The 21,928-nt window shown below is 47.3% G+C and overlaps 1 protein-coding gene across 3 annotated transcripts in view; it reads right to left on the bottom strand.

The window, feature by feature from the left end:
• The window catches only part of RASAL2 (RAS protein activator like 2), a 254,979-nt gene that overhangs the window by 46,119 nt on the left and 186,932 nt on the right, over nt 1-21,928 (bottom strand). For all 3 annotated transcript variants that reach the window (XM_067532597.1, XM_067532595.1, XM_067532596.1), the window contains one exon: nt 2,038-2,147. In XM_067532597.1, coding sequence (XP_067388698.1) covers nt 2,038-2,147 — 110 coding nt within the window. The remainder of the gene's footprint in view (nt 1-2,037; nt 2,148-21,928) is intronic.

The following is a 21,928-nucleotide window of genomic DNA, read 5'->3' on the forward strand; positions in this document are numbered from 1 at the left end:
GTTGGAGCAGAAGCTGCACAGTTGACAGGATAATGGGGAAAGGTGGCAAAGATGCGTGGTGGGTACAGACTGCAGGGGCAAGAGCCATAGATGTGGGGGGTTCTAAGGACAGTGCTGTAAGAGGGAAGTTTGGTATGGGAGCCCGGGGGGACGAGAGATAGGGAGAGCAGCAGCTTCTCAGTCACGCCAGCCAGCCTCCCTTTCAGGCTGCCGTGCTTTGCTTCCACCTCTCCAGCTCCCTGCTTTCTCACTCCCTAGATTAGGCCCTACTGGAACTCCTCAGTTCATTTGCCCACTGGGCCATCATTTTTAAATCTAGCCCTACGTGTCATAAGAGGATCATGGCACAACAGACTGATGGTGCCAAATGCCATCAGGCCCTGAAATCAAATTTACAGGTTTTCAAATCATTGCCGGGACAACACAGGAGTCACTTAGGTCTATCTGATTATTCATGTCTGCATGCTCAAAACCCGTATGTTCTTTTCTAGGAGAAAAACTTAGAGTGTGTACAGTAGCCAGGTTCTACACCAAACTAACCGGTGTTAAATACAGTTATCCCCTTTGATCCCTCAGAAGACAGTGTTTCCCTTATGCGGTAAAAGCAAATGTCCATCAGTCCACATATAGCAAGGTAACATTCTCAGCTGAAACCATGGGTAGTCAGAGGAACACAAATACGTGCTTTACGCTACTCGTGGGTGTGAGATTTTATATCAGAAAACTTTTTAAAAAGTTTGCAAAATCCCCCATTAAAAATAACAGGGTATCATCAGGTGGTGACCTTATTTACCATGCTTAAGCCTATGTAGTCCATTTTTATAGCTGAGTTACAAGTCCCTGAAAATAGGGGTTTACAACAGACCTTTAGCCACAACAGCATGTGTGTCATCGTCATGATTAAAGGAGCAGCACATCATCCACTTTGTTGGTTAACATCCTGTGAGCAGTTTCTCCATTACTCACTAAGTTAACAAGCCCTCTAACACTTGAAGCCTTGCTGTCTCCATGATTTTATGGTGCTGCTTTTTAGTCAGAGAAGGCAGTGCTATCCACTAAAGCCACGCAGCATGACAGACACAAATAATGAATTCAGCCCAGCAGAGGGAGTGAAAATGCATTAAACACAAAATAATGTTGTAAAGTCAAAGAAGCCTGTCTGGCCCTTAGTACAGGCCAGCCTATTTACCACTCAATCCAACTCTACCACTGGGCTTCATGGAGTAAAAAATAACCTGTCTGGTTTCCAATTAAGACGATCATAACACTTTACAAAAGCATTAGAAAAATGCAGTTGAGGCAGGTAAAAACAAAACATATTCCCCCTTCCCAAGCCACCAGCAAAATACAAACAAGCCTAGATATATTGACTGAGAATTCTAAGGTGTATCTAATCAAACTATCTACTGAATTTTGGGAGCGGTGACCCTAGATCTTCTAGTTTTCTGAAGAACAGGCCCTGGTTCCATTAGAGAAATTCACGCTGCAGTAACTACGTGACTGTATTTGACACCAGCATGAATCCCCTATAGAGATGCTCTGCAGTGCTGCATGTATTAGGGGTTTGCAGTGTAACTACATCACACAACCCTTAATGGAGAGGCACTGCACTGGGATATTTGTGAAGGGTTTGCAATGGTGTAAATACATGAATATACTTATATTGATGCAAATTTCTCTAATACAGACAGGGCCACAGTTTTGTATTGTGAATCTTAACGTTTATAAAGGTGTTTGGAGACCTGGGAGGAGAGGTGCTAAAGAAGAACAAGATATTTTAGTGCAGGCACTTAAGCAAACCCTTTTCCATCAGCCATTTTTAGGACTAGTAATAACCGCGTCTGATGGAAGCACATGCAACATTTAACAATTTAACAGGCTAACATATATATTTCTGCTAGTTTAAAAAACAAAACTAGAGTTTAGTTGTCTTTCATTTCTGTCAGTTTCAACAGACTAATGTGTTTTGCCATGCACTTTTGGAAAAGTTGAGCTGAAATCAACTTCCCCTTTCTGAGGAAGTGTAGAGAATCCTACCTGTCATCAGTATTGCGGAGAGACGGAAGACGGAAACTTGTATTCCTGTCCAGCTTTGACTGGCTCTTTGTCCTCTTGATGGATCCTTTCAGACGTTTACTGAAGAAGCCCTAAAATGAAATGTCATAGCAAGTGAAACAGGGAAACTTTTACGCAAGTAATGACTAAACCAACGGGGCTGCCACTGAATCCAAACCAAATGGTGAATTACTTTTATCAATCATGACAGAACATTCTGCACTGGGATCCTTTTACACCATGAATGGGCAGAATGATAAACTCAGTCACAATTTCACTTTGTGACAAAGATTCATATAGTAGTAATTAGTGTATCCATGTTATAATTAAACTTCAATGAAATGTAGCTACTACACAAGAGACTGTCACTATGGATTATTGGATTAGGAATTACAATCTCAGAATTAAGGATTTGAGTTCAACTTCCCTTTACATAACCTGCCCTGATGCTTTTAATTCTTGGTTGGATTCAAAACTAGAAGGCACTTATTATCTACTTATGAATTTCCAATGACTCACCTCAGTTGCATCCAAGCCTCACTTTCTGGTTTAGATGTGGCTGAAATTTTTCAAAAACTGATGTCTCAAGATTCCAGCCCCACTGAATCCTAGCACTAGTCTTGATTCAACCATGAACCTGAACCCAACCTTAAATCTAACTCAGATCTGAACACTGACTCTTCAAACAATCTCTACTTTATAAACCAAAAATACTTCAGTCTGCAACAAAACTCAAACCCATTAGAACCCCATTAAGGTACAATAAAAATGATTGCATGGAAAGAGGAGAAGTTATAGTACAAAGAGAAGTAACTAGACACTTCCAAATTTTTACTGCATGGCATAGAGATTGCATTACAAGATGGTCAGTTAAAGTAGAGCTGTGTTTATGAGAGAGCAGGGGGACTCACCCGAAGTATTTTTTTAAGAGAAAACACACTTTAAATGTTCTGAGATCAGTACTGCTTGCTTATCTAATCTTTGATCCCCTGTAAATCACTGAATACATCGTATGCATTTTAAGCCATATCGGGCCAAATTATTTCCAAGGTTTATCAACACACAAGCATTCCTGACCCAACCAACACAAATTTAGAAGTCTTTAATCCAATAGGATTAAGCAACATTTTATTGGCTGAAACACCCTTCTCTTCTTCTTGATGAAACAGTCATACATAGATACTGGACTTCAGCTCAGTATAGCCATCATAGGATGTATCAAATGCATCGTGACGTGAAACTGTTTCTTGAGGGAAAAGGATATCATGGTAAGAGAAATTTGTCTAACTTCACAGGCTGTTTCCACACTCACTGGTGTTGAAAATCCTTTGCTGGACTGGATCAATAAAGTTCAACACCCGTTATAGGAAAACATGGTTGAAAAATAATTTTGTTCAGCCGCTCTTTCCATCAGACATCAACTATGCTTTGCTACACTGGGAAAAAGAACTCCGCTAATCCTGTCCACACCAACAGGACAACCATTCTCAAATTGAGCATGGAGAGAGAAGAGGCTGTATTGGACAGATGTTAACCGACTTCTTTTCCAGTGCATAGATAACCATTATGCTGTCAGTAACTCTGAGAGGAACAGGGCTATCTATATATTTATTGTCTTCAGATGACTCAGCCAGGGTGACACACTTGGTTTGCTCCTTTTGTGAGCTCATAAGTATCAGGCCATGATACCAGACAAAGAGTTTCTTTTCAGGTGCCTGGTTTGTAGAGTTCAACATATCTTTCAGCTTTTCCAAAAAAGAAAAATGAGGCTAATCTATAGTACCCAAGTAAAGAATATCACCCAAACATGAGGCAATGCCAGTTGGAGTTACATCCACCCCCCACCCCCCGAAACAACTAAACCAGCATTTAGTCACACAAGATATTGCATAAAGCAAACTTTACATTAAAAATATTGTTTTTGTTGTTTTCTGTTTTTATTGTCTTTCTATAGCTTGATTATCTTTGATTTCTTCAGTGTTTTCCTCTAATTCCTCATGCTCTCTCTCTCTCTCTCACTTGGTCCCTCTCATCCCTTTCCTAACATTTAGGGTTTTTTCCTCATTCTCTCTCTCATTCTACGGTTGACAGTTTTGGTTGGATGAATTCCTGAAGGTTTCATCACATGACAACAACAAACATTTTATTAAAGATTAATCTTTGATTCCTGAAGATTCCAGGACAATCCTGAAGGGCTGGCAATACTACCTCACCCCCCACGGCCCCAGTCCTAATGTCTCCCTCACAATCCACCTGTCTTCTCCTCCTCCCCCAGGTCCAATTTCTAACTCGGTTCCTCTTTTCCCTCCTTTTTTAACTCTACCTCTTGAGATGGAGGACAGAGTGTAGGTTCTGCTCAATTTTAAAGTGCAGAGGAGTGTTTCAGAGGCCAAATGGTTTTACCCACCCACAACTTAAAGCTCTGAGAAAACTCCTCTCCCTGCTCCCCCATCCACCAGTTCTTCAGTGAGTACTAGATGGCCAATATCCTCACCCTCATCCAGCCTTCTTTGAGGGAAAAGAGAGGGTTGCAGATAACAAAAGCCTCTCCCACCCTCTTCTTTCAAAACTGATAAGATCATCTGGGCAGAATGAGATTGCCTCATCCCCAAACACAATACCAGTCGAAACAGGAAACAACTTGTGCCACTGCACTTGCTTGAGAAGAGCTCCCCAAGTGCTTGCACCGCCCCATGACCCAGTGAAATGACTATGATGCTGGAAGTCTGTTTCCTGCATCCACTGCTGTATTTGGGGCTGTCTCCGTCCCAGATTAGGGGTGATGACACTAACCCTGACCAGGCACCTTTCCACAAAGTTGGTTCATAGATGGGGAACAGCAACCCAGTGCTCCTTGACAAATCTTAGAAAACAAGGTTACTTACCAGTAACTGTTGTTCTTCGAGATGTGTTGCTCATATCCATTCCATCATAGGGTGAGTGCGCGCCCCGTGCACGAGCCTCCGGAAGCTTTTCTGCCCCTAGCAACCCCCTGCGGGTCGGCTCCTGCGCCCCCTGGAGTGCCGCACTCATGTCGCGGTATATAGGGAGCCTGCCGACCCCGTGGCCACCAGTCCCTTCTTTCTGCCGACTCCAACAGTGGGGACGGAGGGTGGGTTTGGAATGGATATGAGCAACACATCTCGAAGAACAACAGTTACTGGTAAGTAACCTTGTTTTCTCTCTTCGAGTGTTTGCTCATATGCATTCCATCATAGGTGATTATGTAGCCATACCATGGAGGCGGGTAGGAGTCACTGTTGAGTAGCCCGTCTTAGGACGGCTCTGCCTACGGCCGCGTCTTCTCTTGCCTGTTGTACAATGGCGTAATGGGAAGAGAAGGTATGGACAGATGACCAGGTTGCTGCCCTGCAAATGTCCGTCAGGGGCACCCGTTCCAGGAAGGCCGCTGACGAGGCCTGGGCTCTGGTCGAGTGTGCCATCACTGTACTGGGAAGCGGCACCTTCGCCTGCTCGTAACAGGTGCGGATACATGCGGTGATCCATGTAGAGATGCGTTGAGAAGATACAGGTAAGCCCTTCATTCTCTCAGCAACCGCGACGAACAGTTGGGTTGTCTTTCTGAAAGGCCTTGTCCGATCAATGTAAAAGGCCAGGGCTCTCCTGACATCTAAGGAGTGCCATCTCTGCTCTGCCTCCGATCCGTGCGGTTTGGGAAAGAACACGGGGAGGAAAATGTCTTGGTTACAGTGGAACTGGGACACCACCTTGGGTAAGAAGGCTGGGTGGGGTCTCAGTCGCACTTTGTCTTTGTAGAAGACAGTATAAGGGGGCTCCGAGGTCAAGGCTCTCAACTCGGAGACCCGTCTGGCCGAAGTAATGGCTACTAGGAAGGCCACCTTCCAGGACAGGACTAACAAAGGACATGAAGCCATGGGTTCAAATGGGTGTCCTGTTAGCATGGAGAGAACCAAGTTCAAGTCCCAGAGAGGTGCCGGGTCGCGAACCTGCGGGTATAATCTCTCTATCCCCTTCAGGAACCTACAGGACATAGGATGAGAGAAGATAGATCTCCCTTCCATCGGCCGGTGGAAGGCCGAGATGGCCGCCAGGTGTACCCTCAGGGAAGCCAGTGCGAGGCCCTGCATCTTTAGGTGAAGGAGGTATTCTAGGATTGCCTGTATGGGCGATGAACTAGGTAAGATCCCCCGGGACTCTGCCCAAAAGGTAAAGCGCTTCCACTTAGCCTTATACAGCACCTGAGTGGAAGATTTCCTACTCCCTAAGAGGACCTGCTGTACTTGTGCTGAGCAGGCTCTCTCCCCGTCAGTTAACCACAGAGCCTCCATGCCGTCAAGTGGAGGGAATCCAGGTCCGGGTGAAGAAGGCGGCCCCGGTCCTGGGAGAGGAGGTCGTAGCGGCTCGGAAGCGGTATCGGTTCGGCAATGGACATGTCCAGCAGCATAGTGAACCAGTGCTGCCGGGGCCAGGCTGGTGCAATGAGAATAACGTTCACCTTGTCCCTCTTGATTTTCAGGAGCACTCTGGGGAGTAATGGGATGGGGGAAACGCGTACATCAGGGGCCCCGTCCAGTGGATTAGAAAGGCATCCGAGAGGGAGCCCTGCTCTTGTCCCCGGAGTGAGCAGAACCTCTGGCACTTCTTGTTCCACGCAGAGGCGAACAGGTCCAGATGGGGAGTGCCCCACTTGTGGAAGAGAAAAGACACCACCTCCTTGTGGAGTGACCAGTCGTGGCGGGGTAAGAATGACCTGCTGAGGCGGTCCGCCTTGTCGTTCCTGACCCCGGGGAGGTGAGAGGCAGAGAGGTGAAAATCGTGCCTCACCGCAAGGTCCCATAACTGAATGGCTTCCTGGCACAGAGTGGAGGAGCGTGCCCCCCTTGCCTGTTTATGTAAAACATGGCCGCTGTATTGTCCGTGAGGACATGTACAGCTCTGCCCGTTAGAAACCTGAGAAAGACCTTGCAGGCGAGACGAACTGCATGTAGCTCCCTGACATTGATGTGAAGCTGAAGTTCTTGTGGCGACCATAGACCTTGTGTGCTGAGGTCGCTGCTCATGTGGGCTCCCCAACCCACATCGGAAGCGTCCGTTATCAGCGTCACCGATGGGGTTAAGTCTGTAAAGGGAACCCCCGAAGAACCTCGCTCGGGTCTGTCCACCAGTTGAGGGATGTTAGGACCTGGGGTGGGATGGTGACCACCCTGGAAAGCGAATGTCTGGATGGGGTGTACACCGAGGTTAGCCAACCTTGAAGAGGCCTGAGTTTGAGGCGAGCTAGTCTCACCACATATGTGCATGCCGCCATGTGACCCAACAGCTGAAGGCAGCGCCTGGCTGTTGTCATGGGAATTCTGAATAGTTCCTGAATGATGGCGGTCATGGTCTGGAATCTGGCCAGGGGGAGGAAAGCCCTGGCTTGGACTGCATCCAGGGTGGCCCCTATGAAGTCTATCCGCTGTACTGGGGTAAGTGTGGACTTCTGCTCGTTGATGAGCAGGCCCAGCCTGGTACAGGTTGTGCAGATCAGGGCTAGACTGTTCCGTACGTGAACCCTGGATCTTCCCCGTATTAACCAATCGTCGAGATAGGGGAAGATCTGGACGCCTCTGCGGCGGAGGTGGGCAGCTACCACCGCCATGCACTTCGTGAAGACCCTGGGTGCTGAGGAGAGGCCAAACGGTAGGGCCGAAAATTGGTAGTGGACACCTGCTACCATAAAGCGAAGAAAGCGTCTGTGCCCAGGGAGGATAGAAATATGGAAGTAAGCGTCCTGTAAATCGAGGGCAGCATACCAATCCCCTGGATCTAGAGCGGGAATGATGGAGGCTAGGGAGAGCATCCGGAACTTGAGGCGTCTGATAAATCTGTTCAGACGACGAAGGTCCAGAATAGGTCTGAGGCCTCCCTTTGCCTTGGGGATAAGGAAATAACGGGAATAGAACCCCCTGCCCCTCTCCGAAGGAGGAACTTCCTCTACCGCCCCAAGGCGGAGAAGAGAGTGAACCTCCTGGACGAGGAGTAGCTCGTGAGATGGGTCCCTGAAGAGGGACGGGGTAGGGGGAGAGTCCGGTGGGAATGCCGAGAGTTGGAGAGCATAGCCTCGTGTCACTACGCTGAGCACCCAGCGGTCCGAGGTTATTCCCTGCCACTCTCGGAGGAAGGGATGCAGTCTGTTCATAAAGGGGAGAGTGGAAGCCGGTGGGATGGCGATGGTAAAGGAGCTGCCCTCGAGCGTCCCATCAAAAGGACCGCTTGTTGTTCTTCTGCTGCTGGCCTTGCTGGGAACCCCCTGCAGGGCCTTGGCGGTCGCGGCGGTTCGACTGCCTAAAGGGGGCACGGCCTCGCCTAGATGGTGTGGGTCGAGGAGCTAATCTAAAGGCAGGCTGTTGTCGCTGCTGCTGCCGTTGGGGTCGTGGTCTGCCCTGGCGCCTTGTGGCCTGTGGCACGTAGAGGCCTAAGGATTTAAGGGTGGCCCGAGAATCCTTGAGGGCATGCAGTTTGCTGTCTGTCCTGTCTGAGAACAGGCCCACGCCGTCAAAGGGCAGGTCCTGGATGGCCTGTTGCACCTCCAAGGACAGGCCAGAGGACTGCAGCCACGCCGACCGGCGCATCACTATGCCCGATGCCATGGCCCTTCCCGCCGCGTCTGAGGCGTCGCTCGAGGACTGCAGGGCCGCTCCCGCGACCGTCGCTCCCTCCTGTAGGATCGTGTTGAAATCCTCCGCCATGTCTGATGGTAAGGCGGGGAGGAACCGTTGGAGGGAGGCCCACAGGTTAAGATTATACCTGCCTAGGAGGGCTTGGTGGTTCGCGATGCGAAGCTGTAGTGCCGCGGTAGAATAAATTTTCCTGCCGAATAAGTCCAGTTTTTTGTTTTCTTTATCTTTCGGTGTACTGGACTAGGCCCCCTGTCTGTCCCGCTGGTTGACAGCGTCTACAACCAACGACCCGGGGGGGGTGGTTGTATAAGTATTCGAACCCCTGGGAGGGAACATAATATTTATGCTCCGCGGTCTTAGAGGTGGCAGCCACTGACGCTGGGGTCTCCCACAGGGGCTTAACCACCTTCAATACCCTGTCATGAACAGGGAGCGCAACGCGGGAGGGGCCTGCTGAGCTGGAGGTCCTGAAAAGGGGGTCCTCCTCCTCCGAAAGCTCCTTGAGGTCTAACTGCAAGTTGTCAGCTAGCCTCCTGAGCAGCTCCTGATGCATTTTGTAGTCAGGAAGAGGTGTTCTCTGATCCCTCGAGGTGGTGTCCGGGGGAGAGGAGGAGGAGGACTGGCGAATGGGACCCGTAGAAGGACCTTCCATCGGATCGGACCCCTCGTCCGAGGAGTCCAGTCTGTCCTGACTAGGAGGTGGGGGCGGGGGCTGGACGGCCACCGATGGAACTGACGCCGTGCCCTGGGTCGGTTGTTGTGGCCATGGCCCCCAATAGGGCCATTGCCAGGGCCCCTGCATCCATGCCGGCACCGGTCCCGGTGCCGTGGACGTTGCCGGCCCGGAAGGTGCTGGGGTGCGTGACTTCGGGCGCTTTCCCTTTCCCTTGTCACGATCCGGCAGCGATGTACTCCTGGAGGAGCGGGAGCTGCTGCGGCGGTGTCTGCAATGCCGGCGAGGAGGGGAACGGCTGGAGCTGTAAGACCGTCCCCTGGATCTCCTGGCTCTATGGTGATCAGGCGGTGGGGACCTGGAGCGATCTTTCCCCTGGCTATCTCTTCTCCGGTGCCCCGGTGAGACCCTGGGTGCCAGGCGGTGGTATGGCTCCGGGGCATGGCTGTCCTGGGAACGGTCGCGGGCCCGGACCGGAGATCGTGATCGGCGCCGAGAGCCAGAACGGTGCCGCGAGCCAGAGCGGTGCCATGTAGCCCGGTGCCGCGAGCCCGAGCGGTGCCGTGTAGCCCGGTGCCACGAGCCAGAGCGGTGCCGCGAGCCAGAGCGGTGTTGTATAGCTCGGTGCCGCGAGCCCGATCGGTGCCGAGAGCTGGGTCGGTGCCGATCGTCGGGTGAGAGCGTTCGGTGCCGGGAGCCCGATCGGTGCCGAGAGCTGGGTCGGTGCCGATCGTCGGGTGAGGGCGTTCGGTGCCGGGAGCTGCGCACCGGGGAGCGAGATCGGCGCCGGTGCGGTTGTTCCGAACTCCTCGGCTCCGCCGGCGAGTCGGAGCGCTGCCGAGAGCCAGGTGACCGGTGCCGAGAGGTACGCACCGAGGTGCGGGGATGTTCAGTCTCTCTCGGTGCCGGTTGGCTGTCCCGATGGAGGTGGGACTCCGAGGCAGCCGATGGAGAGTGGCTGCCCTCGGAACCTCTAGACCGCTCCCGTTGCTGCGGTACCGAGGTGCTCAACGACCTAAGGTCGGAGCGAGGAGGGGAGACTCCACTTCCCCCGTCCTCGACCGTCTGGGGGGAGACGATGTTTCCTGTCTCCGCTGCCCACCGGGGTAACCCAGCGCGGATCTACCCCGAGACGCCAACCCCGACTCCCTCGGCCGAGGGGGGGATGGAGGCGTCGGCATGGCCATGAGAGCCCGTGCCGCTACAAACGCCTCCGGCGTCGACGGCCCTTGCAGGAGAGGTCCCCCACCCCCGGGGTCGGGGGAGGCTCCCTGCGTGGTGACGCCTGTGTCGGCTCTTGTTGTACCCCCTGCTGTCCCGGTAGCAGGGGGGAGTCCATAGACGCAGGCTCCAGCCGCTTCTTCTTCTTCGGCACCTTGTGCGCCGGTGCCGCTGCCGGTGGCGCACTATGCGCCGATGAGACGCTCGGTGCCGATGGAGATCCCGAGGGCTCGGAGACCGGACGAAGCGCCGACTCCATCAGGATCGTCCGAAGGTGGGCATCTCGCTCCTTCTGCGTCCTAGGTTTGAAGGACTTGCAGATACGACACTTGTCTTTCCTATGGAGCTCGCCCAGGCAGCGAAGACAGCGGTCGTGCGGGTCGCTGATGGGGAAAGCCTTCGAGCATTCCACGCAGGCTTTAAACCCCGAAGTGCCCGGCATGGCGCCGGGAGCCCGTAAGGGCTAACTAAGTAACAAACTACTAAAACTACTACTTTTTTTTTTTTTTTTAAACTATACGGGTTAAAACTATGAACTTTAACAACTAACTACAACTATAAAACTATAAACTAGAACAGGTTTAAGGAGATTGCTACTTGCGATAAAGCAAGGGGCAGCGTTCCAAAAGACCGTCACGGGCGGAAAGAAGGAACTGGTGGCCACGGGGTCGGCAGGCTCCCTATATACCGCGACATGAGCGCGGCACTCCAGGGGGCGCAGGAGCCGACCCGCAGGGGGTTGCTAGGGGCAGAAAAGCTTCCGGAGGCTCGTGCACGGGGCGCGCACTCACCCTATGATGGAATGCATATGAGCAAACACTCGAAGAGAGAATCACAGAAGATTAGGCTTGGAAGGGACCTCAGGAGATCATCTAGTCCCCCTGCTCAAAGCAGGACCAACCCCAACAAATCCTCCCAGCCAGGGCTTTGTCAAGCAAGGCCTTAAAAACCTCTAGGGGTGGAGATTCCACCACCTCCCTAGGTAAGCCATTCCAGTGCTTCACCACCCTCCTAGTAAAAAGATTTTCCTAATATCCAACTTAGACCTCCCCCAATGCAACTTGAGACCGTTGCTCCTTGTTCTGTCATCTGCCACCACTGAGAACAGCCTAGCTCCATCCTCCCTGGAACCCCCTTACAGGTAGTTAAAGGCTGCTATCAAATCCCCCCCTCACTCCTCTTCTGCAGACTAAATAAACCCAGTTCCCTCAGTCTCTCCTCATAAATCACGTGCCCCAGCCCCCTAATAATTTTTGTTGCCCTCCGCTGGACTCTCTTCAATTTGTCCACATTCTTTCTGTAGTGGGGGACCCAAAACTGGACACAATACTCCAAATGTGGCCTCACCAATGCCGAATAGAGGGGAATAATCACTTCCCTTGATCTGCTGGCAATGCTCCTACTAATGCAGCCCAATATGCCATTAGCCTGCTTGGCAACAAGGGCATGCTGTTGACTCCTATCCAGCTTTTTGTCCACTGGAGCCCCCAGGTCCTTTTCTGCAGAACCGCTGCCTAGCCCGTCGGTCCCCAGTCTGTAGCAGTGCATGGGATCTTCCGATCTAAGTGCAGGACTCTGCAGTTGTCCTTGTTTAACCTCATCAGATTTTTTTGGGCCCAATTCTCCAATTTGTCTAGGTCACTCTGTATCCTATCCCTACCCTCCAGTGTATCTACCACTCCCCCAGCTTAGTGTCATCCATGAAGTTGCTGAGGGTGCAATCCACCCCATCCTCCAGATCATAACAAAACCGGCCCCAGGACCAACCCCTGGGGCACCCCACTTGATACCAGCTGCCAACTAGACTTCGAACCTTGATCACTACCCACTGAGCCCAACGATCTAGTCAGTTTTCTATCCACCTTATAGTCCATTTATCCAACCCATACTTCTTTAACTTGCTGGCAAGAATACCATGAGAGACCATAGCAAAAACTTTGCTGAAGTTTAGATATATCAAGTCCACCACTTACCCCACGTCCACAGAGCCCATCATCTCATCTTAGAAGGGAATCAGATTGGTCAGACATGACTTGCCCTTGGTGAAACAATGCCAGTGGTCCTCAAGCTTTTGACCTCCACACCCCCCCTTACCCCGTCTGCACCCCCCAAAGCCCAACCAGCTGCGGCTGGGAGTCGGGGCATGGTCAGGGAGCTGTGGTTGTGGTCAGGGGGCCAAATCTGTCCCCAGAGACTCAGGGGACTGTGGTGGCCAGTGGCCACGGCCGACCCGGGTGTCCAGGATCCAGGCATCGAGGCCGGACGCCAAAGCGGGGCTGGGCGCGGAGGCAGAGCTCGGGGCAAAGCAAAGCGGGGCTGGGAGATGCTCCCATCCCACCCCCGGTGGGAGCAGGCCCAGGCCTGGCCACGCCCCCCTGAATGTTCCTCCATGCCCCCTATAGGGGGGTGCATGCCACAGATCGAAGACCTCTGATCCATGCTGACTGTTCCTGATCAACTTCCTCTCCTCCAAGTTCTTCAAAATAGATCCTTGAGGACCTGCTCCATGATTTTTTTGGGGACTGAGGTGAGGCAGACTGGTCTGTAGTTTCCCCAGATCCTCCTTCCCTTTTTCAAAGATGGGCACTGTATTTGCCTTTTTTCAAATTCTCCAGGTTCTCTCCTAATCGCCGTTAGTTTTCAAAGATAATGGCCAATTGCTCTGCAATCACATCAGCCAACTCCCTCAGCACCCTCGGATGCATTGCATCTGGCCCCATGGACTTGTGCATGTCCAGCTTTTCTAAATAGTCCTGAACCTGTTCTTTCACCACTGAGGGCTGCTCACGTCCTCCCCATACTGTGCCGCCCAGTGAATAGTCTGGGAGCTGACCTTGTCTGTGAAGGCACAGGCAAAAAATAACATTGAATACTTCAGCTTTTTCCACATCATCTGTCACTAGGTTGCCTCCCCCATTCAGTAATGGTCTCACACTTTCCCTGACCTTCTTCTTGTTGCTAACATAGCTGTAGAAACCCTTCTTGTTACCCTTTACGTCCCTTGCTAGCTGCAACTCCAATTGTGCTTTGGCCTTCCTGATTTCACCCCTGCATGCTTGAGCAATATTTTTATATTTTTATATTTCTCCCACTTCTTGTAAGCTTCCTTTTTGAAATCCTCACCAAAGATTTCTCTCTTAAGCAAAGCTGGTCGCCTGCCATATTTGCTATTTCTGCACATTGGGATGGTTTGTTTCTGTGCCCTCAATAAGGTTTCTTTAAAATATAGCCAGCTCTCTTGGACTCCTTTCCCCCTCATATTAGCCTCCCAGGGGATCCTTCCCTGAGGGAGTCAAAGTCTGCTTTTCTGACGTCCAGGGTCTGTATCCTGCTGCTCTCCTTTCTTCCTTTTGTCAGGATCCTGAACTCAACCATCTCATGGTCACTGCTGCCCAGGCTGCCACCCACTTCTACTTCCCCTACCAATTCTTCCCTGTTTGTGAGCAGCAGGTCAAGAAGAGCATGGCCCATAGTTGGTTCTTCCAGCACTTGCACCAGGAAGTTGTCCCCAACTCTCTCCAAAAACTTCCTGGATTGTCCATGCTCGGCTGTGTTGTTCTCCCAGCAGATGTCAGGCTGACTGAAGTCCCCCATGAGAACCAGGGCCTGTGATCTGGAAACTTCTGTTAGTTTTCTGAAGAAAGCCTCGTCTACCTCATCCTCCTGGTCTGGTGTCTATAGCAGACGCCCACCACGACATCACACTTGTTGCTCTTGCCTCTAACCTTAACCCAGAGACTCTCAACAGACTTTTCTCCAGTTTCATACTAGAGCTCTGAGCTATCATGCTGCTCTCTTACATACAGTGCAACTCCTCCACCTTTTCTCCCCTCCCTGTCCTTCCTGAACAGTTTACACCCATCCATGACAGTGCTTGGGAGAGAAGGGCAAAGATTCCCCCCTTCTCAGAAACTGAAAGAGGCAGGGTAGGGAATGCAGGTCCCCTTCCCCAGCCCTCAACCCAGAGAATTTCAAAGCACAGGGGTACATGTGGTCCGTGAGAGGGAAAAGGCATCTGAAAAAGGGAATGAGTGTTTGCGGCTATGCAAATCACTGATACTCTAACCAGGCTCCTGGACTTTTTGGTTCACATTTAAAAAATGTTGGAATTCCAGAAGAATAAAGGCACTTTCATTTAATCTGACTTCCTATCAGAAGAGGTAACAAGAACCAGCTACTGAGATTTGGCCGTGGTGGACCCTGGCTGCATTCCAGCACTACTCAGCATGCTCAAAGTGCATACACTGTGAAGCTGAACACTTCTGCCACACGCCACGCCACGCCCCATGCACTGCCTCCCTCACCCCCGCAAAGCAACAAAGTAGACAAGACTCCTGACGTGAGAAGAGTCAGAAAGAGACCCAAAAATATTTTAAAAGTAAATTGACTCTGTTCCCAGCAGAGATGGACCCCAACTGTTCTCTCTTTTAGGGTTTATAATAATTTTCAGTGTCACATCATACATTGAAAGGGACAATGGACGTTTTTACAGAGCAAAATGTACCCCTTAGTACAACAGGTTAATTGGTCAAATATGGCTATCCAAATGTTGATTATAAATGACAGCTTTCAGGATAGGCAGTGCAGTGCTAACAACCTGCATGCATGCATGCATGCAGAAAGAAAGAAAACCAAAAAGCAAGCTTTCTGGGAAATATTTTTTTTATTTTCTGAAAACACATTAAATTGTTTGCATCTTAGTTGTTCTCTATACTTCGCTAGGGGATAATGTAGGGCTGATAACTGGAGAAGAATAAACTGGGAGCAGCATAAAAAATTCACATGCTAGAAAAACAGAGCTGAGATTTTTGAGTTTTATGTTTCTTTGCTAAAAGAAATCCCTCAAAATGTGGAATGCAAAAATGAAGGGGGAGGGGACATCAAGCTTTAATTTGCCACCAATACTATCTACATAAGGAAAAGAAGAAATCTTATTAAACACTAATGAGGAAAAACAATTCCTTGTCAATGCTATTAGTAGTAACTTAGATCTTTAGCAGCAAGAGAAAAAAAAATTTTTTTTTGGCTGTTTATGCTTATTTATATTTATAGCATTTATCTGAGCACAGGCAGTTGAAAAGACACTTCTTAGTACTAATGCCCTAGCACAATGATGAAATATTTCGGTTTCAAACACTGTAGGGGAATGTTTGTTTTTAAAAACAGTTTAAATTTCATGGAAACATTTCCATTGGTGTTTTAAAAACCGAAACAAAACAAAACCCCACCTCTTGTTACCTCAACTGTAAAAACAAATGCATAAGAATACTTTATTGACAACACACCATGGTGTTTGTGATGATTCATTAAATGCTAAGCACTTTGAAGATAAACAGCACTATATAAATGCTGATATTTTACAGAGGCGAACAGTAAGAGAATAACTGTACAATAGCTCTGCCCTAATTAGCCCCTCTAGACACTGTTTTAACACTCCACTCCCAATGTGACAAATAGCAAATTCAATACAAACCAACTCTCCCCACTCAACACCACAAAAGCAGAATCTGACATTTGTCTTATCTTCATGTCACTTGAAAACCCAGCCGTAGATTAGCAGTCTCACTACTTTCTGCCCAGATGATGTTGCCAACCGAGGTTATGTCTACACCACAGTGGCTAAAGGGGCACAGTTACAGGGCAGCAGCCATGACACTGTCGCACCTGAGTGTCTGAACTTCCTACATCAACAGAAGGGAGTTTTCCATCTGTGCAGGTAACCCATCAGCCTACCTGCATCTACAGCAGGAGTTTTGTCAATCTACCTCTCTCTCACGCAAGGCACAACATTTTTCACAGCCCTGAGTGATGTGGCTAAGTCGATCTAATTTTTAGGGATAGACCAGGGCTCGGAAGAGGTGGTAAACAGGTGAACCAAGTAGAACTTTACAAATGCAGTTTTCAGTGGCAAAGAGGAGAAAGAGGACTATACTCCCTGACAGCAGACATTAAGTGCGATGGGATGATAGCTGTAAAATGCAACTATGCACCACTTATAGCAGCATCAGTACTGGAAAACAGGACACTGGCTCTCCTGTATCTCAGTACAGCAGGGGACAATCACCAGGGGAACAGGATATGAACTCCCCAACAACCAGCTTCACAGAACACAGTATGAACAAAAATACTTAACTACTGCGCACTATAGACATAGGAATTTCTTCACTTTGGGGAGATGAGTTTGTGCATAACAAATAACGCTTCTCTTAGCAACTTCCACAGCAACCAACAAGCTATGCGTAATGATAACGTGAGTTCTCTGCCTGTAACATGCAACATTAGCAGCAGAGATCTAGATAGCCATAAAACCATGGGGAATGGGTGATCAGAAGACACAACACATATGCAACATTTTTTATGTAAAATTGCCACCTAAATTATAATCTTTTTGAGACAGGGATATTGTCTTTGATGTGTTGGGAAAGCGCCATGTTCATTTATGGATTGTACTAGTAGCAGTAGTAATACATTATTATTAGCAATAATCATCACAATAACAGCATGCAGGAAACTGGATTTTAGGAGTGACTCCTGGAGTCTTGTCATCCATCTCGGGTTAAGGGGATTATGGACTGGGTGGATTATGGAGATGGCCATCAACTCATTGGAGATAGTGATAGTTGTAACTATTGCTGCAGTACTAGAAATGCTTTGTAGTTGCTATGGAATGTGCTGAAAAGTAGGACTTTGTTGATGAACTTCCTCACAAGAGGCTATTGAGAAAGATTAGAAACCAAGGTGAAAAGTTCGGTCAGGTGCTAAAAATCCAGTGAAGAGACAAAGCGAAAGGAGACGGGAAATCAGCCAGATCTCAGAACGGAAGGAAGATAATAGCAGAGCTACTCCAGGAATTAGTACAATGAACTATGAGGCTCACCTTTTCTCATAGCATACCAATAAATGTAACAAAAAGCAAGGTGGAGACGTTCGCAGAGAGACAGATGATTTACGTTGCTACAATATTAGAAAACTATGAGGGACTCTAGAAGGTCCTAATAAAAAACTAACTGATCAGGCAACATAAAGATAGGTAAAACTCACCATATATACCTGCATGGTAGCCTATTGGGCAAAAAATATAAAAAATGACAGATTACAAATTAGCTGAAAATTCATCAAAGATCTGGCAGTATGAATCACTGTGGACACCTCAGTGAAGATGCCTTCTTAACGCACAGAATTAAAAATAAAATGAAAGAGTTTCTACGCATTGACAAAAGATAATAAAGAAAACCTAAAATGGTGTTATATAAATGCACCAGAGTTCCTCACTCTAAATATGGCATTCTAGTCTGATTATCTCATCTCACTAACAGACAATACAAAGGGTGCCGAGGTAAGTAAAACAAAATTGATTAGAGCAGAGAGTCAAGGGATTTACATATATGGATAGATTTGAAAGACTAAGATTATTTGGTTTGGAAATAAGAATAAAGGGGAACAGAGGTACACAAAATATATTAAACTATTCACTCTACTTCATAACACAAAACAAGGGATAAACTTGAAATTTGAGAGGCATCAAATTTAAAAATTGTAACAGGAGAATTTCTTTTTTCATGCTCTCTATAATCAGCCTGAGAATTCACTACCACAAGATATTAAAGTGACAAATGTTTCAGCAAGATTAAAAAAGGATTATAGATTTATATAAGTAGTAATAAACATTTGTAGTTGCATCAGACAGGTTTAAAAATAACAGACTCAGCAATCCTCATGTTTCACGGGGCAAGATGATTGCCATCTAGGGTCAGGAAGGATTTTTTCTCCAGTGGCACAGTACTGCACACTTGACCAGGTGCATTATTTTAAATCTTCCTCTGAATTATTTGTTATTAAAATGTGAGTATGGAGAAAGACTAGAGAATGCTAAATTACCATAATTAAGGTTCACCAGTTCAATTACTTTGTAAAATTAAAATACAAGGAACAAGGCCTCTGTAACTTAGCATGGTAAACTCAAAGAGAGAGAGTGAAATGTCTTTAGTGGAAATAGAGAATGTGAAAGGTACCAAACAAGGCTAGAGTCACACTTCAGGTTTGTGAGGCAAGATAAGAGAAGCAAAAAAGCAGAATGAGTTAGTGCTATCCAAAGAGGTGAAGGGGAGTAGGAGGGCTTTTATAAATATATCAAAGGAAAAAAGTCAAGGTAAGAAGCCAGGTTCATCAATAAACATGAAAGTAAACAACAATGGGGAAAAAATTAAAAAATAGGTTTTAACAAGACAAATAGAGATGTAATCGCAATTAAGGAATAACAAGGACTTTGCAAATAAAACTAACACAAACTAGTACAGGAAAACACTACAGATGGTCCACATGATATGCGTTCCAGGAGCCTAAAGGAATTAAGTTAGCAAGCCACTGTGAATTATTTTGGAAAATTTACAGAGAGACAAGAAGGTATCAGGTGGCTGGGGAGAGTTGGGAGAGGAGCAGTAGCGCTCTTTCAGGCCCCAGGTCTTCAAGGTACTTCAGCACATGTGTAACTAAGCCCAAGAATAGGCTTGCTGAGTTCAGCGAGATGGCTCACATGCTGCACCTCGCTGAATAGGGTCCTAAACCAGAAAAGAGCAACCCGGGCAACTAACATCCAGTGAGTCTAACTTTAATCCCAAATTAAGGAATAAATATTAGCAAAAAGAGGTCTAATCATCCAGAGGATGACAAAACTGCAGGCGATAAACAGCTGTGGTTTATGAAGAACAAATCACATAAGACTCTCTTATTATTGTTTAATCAAGCAGCCACATTTGCAACTAAGGGACTGCAGCAGATGTAAAGCCTTTAGAGCCAAAATTATGGCTCTGGACTAGCGAAGCAATGCCTCACACACAGACGCTCTTTGGGCTGTGCAGCACGCGAACATGTCCCAAAACTGTGCAGAAGGAGTGCAAGCCACCACAACTTTTTTGTTCCGTGTGCTGGGGAGGAGGAAACAAGTTTCTTGTTTCTCTGTTCCTCCAGCACACTTGCGCACAGCCTGCCATAATGTGCACCTATACAGCAGTAAAGTACTTGACAATGTAGCATATACTTTTATTTGAAAAATTAATTCAAATGGGCTTTCTTAAAGTTACCACACTGGCTGAAGGACTATTTAAAAAAGGGTCATTATGATAAATGACAATGTTGTCAGAGGGTGTCCAATGGGGTGCTGCGGGGATCAGTGGCAGAACTTGTTTTGTTTAACGTCTTTAACAACGATCTGGAAGTCAAGTTAAACAGCACATTAATTACCTTCAGATATAATATTAAATTAGCAGGGGCAGTGAGGACAGAGAAATAACACAAAGGGATCTGCAGGGGTTAGGAATAGAGACCACCACACACAGTTCTAGGCAAGCGGATACTAGAAATATGCCAGTGAATTGAAGGGAATTCAGAGAAGCACAAAAAATGAGAAAGGGGCTGGAAAACCTGATTTATGGAGGACACATTAAAAATAACTTAGTATTGAATTGCTTGGCTTTAAATGTAGGGGATACAATAACTGACGACTTCAGTACTTGTTTGGACAATGTGAAACCAAAGCGAGAGTGCAATGTTTATCAAGTGGCCTAAAGGGCTTTAAATTAATAGTAATTAGATTAAATTAAACAAAGAAAAAGTTAGACTAAATACAAGGAAAAATTTCCTGTTGAGGTCCATTAGACTGTGCCAGTCTCCCAAGGTAGCAGAAATACCATCTCTTGACCAAGCACTGCAGAATTTATTGTAAAGAACAAATCTGTATTGCAGGGGATACATATCTCTAATTCCTGAGAGTCTCTAAATAACAGCAACCCAGATTTATAAAGGGAAAGCTCCATGAGCATCTTGGAGGAAGCTAATAACTCAAGTTCTTGCGCCTATACAAAACCCCTAGGAAAATGGGTGAGAACCCAAAGCCCCAAATCGTATATTAAATAAATAAATAAAATAAATAAATAATCAGGGATAAATGTAAAGAATGGGTGTTATGGTGAGAAACAGCATAACAGAAAGCAAGAGAACATTAAAATCTTAAAGCAGGAAGAAAGTTCGAGCATAACCAGATGCTTTTTCATTAAAAATACTGGGGCACAGGAATCTTGTGCTGCCTTGACACGCGAATGGCAGCTCAACAACTCAAACTCCTGCATTGACACTATCGCAGAATTAAAAACGTGCGCTCGCAAATCTTAGGTTCACATGGCCAGAAAAGATCAGAGACTTGTTCTAGCCTGGCAACCTGATTCTAACAGAGCAGTGTTCTTGAGCCAACCGTCGGGCTCGTTGACTGCATAAGAAATGAGTCTGGGCAGCAGTGAGATCTCATCTCACTTTGACCTTCACTTAGGCTGACTGCATTGTCTTTTGTTCCATTTAGCAGGACTCTTAAAAGAGCAAAAGGGGCAGACGGTATTCCTGTATATCCAATTATATTCTGAACTACAGGCAAACCAAACAAGCCAATGCCTAATAATCAGCTTTTCCCTCATTGTTAAGGGTTCCCAAACAAATCATTTCATTTACTTCACAGCCTACACCCCGACCTTCTTAGCTTATTTTTATTTGTTTCATCAAGTCTGTTTCTTTCCTCTGTTTTTCTAAAAAGCACACATGTATATCATTGAGTCACGTGCTATCTGCATTGATTTTAATAAATCAACAAAACTAGCCAGAAAAGGAGAGGTGGTGATGAAGGACCTGGGTTCCACAACGGGTTACTACACCTTTGTCCTGATACTTCTGGAGGTTCAATATTTTGGTGTTCTCATACTTTAGCCTAATTCCCAAGTCAAATGGAATAGCAAAGAGGGGATTGTGGTATTCTGTCAGAGTGGTACATGGGCTAAATAATAAAATAGCAGGAGATGTGGTACTGTAAGACTGAGTTGCGCAGACAGAGCACAGTGTGTGTGTAGGAGGGGAAAGCTGGTATTTCGCCTACTCATCCGCGACCATGCCTGGTGGTAGATGAGTTCTATCAGCCTTTCTACCTTCTCAGCACTAATGTTCAGTTGTTGTTTTTTTTAAAAGCTGGTTTTTTTTGTTGGTTTTTTTTTTTTTTTTTTAATGTTTTGTGCCTATCCTTCCACCCAGAAAATATTTTTGGCAATTGTGGAGTGAGAAGTAACACTACTGAGTCTAGGTGAAAACTGAAGTTACCGAATGCTAATGTAGCTGGGGGATGGGGAATGAAGAAAAGGCCAAGCTCCAATAGTTCTTATCTCTATAGACAAGCCTTTTCTTATCTCTTCTGTAGAGCACTGCCAATATCAGCAGAATCCATTCCACTCCCTTTTGTGGGAGATAAACAAGACAACCACATTCCATATATTGGTCAGCATAGGCTGACTGTGACATGGGT

The sequence above is a fragment of the Emydura macquarii genome, unplaced genomic scaffold (assembly GCF_026122565.2).
Source record: "Emydura macquarii macquarii isolate MOO-44397 ecotype Brisbane River unplaced genomic scaffold, CSIRO-AGI_Emac_v2 contig_3287, whole genome shotgun sequence".
NCBI classification, from domain to species: Eukaryota; Metazoa; Chordata; order Testudines; family Chelidae; genus Emydura; species Emydura macquarii.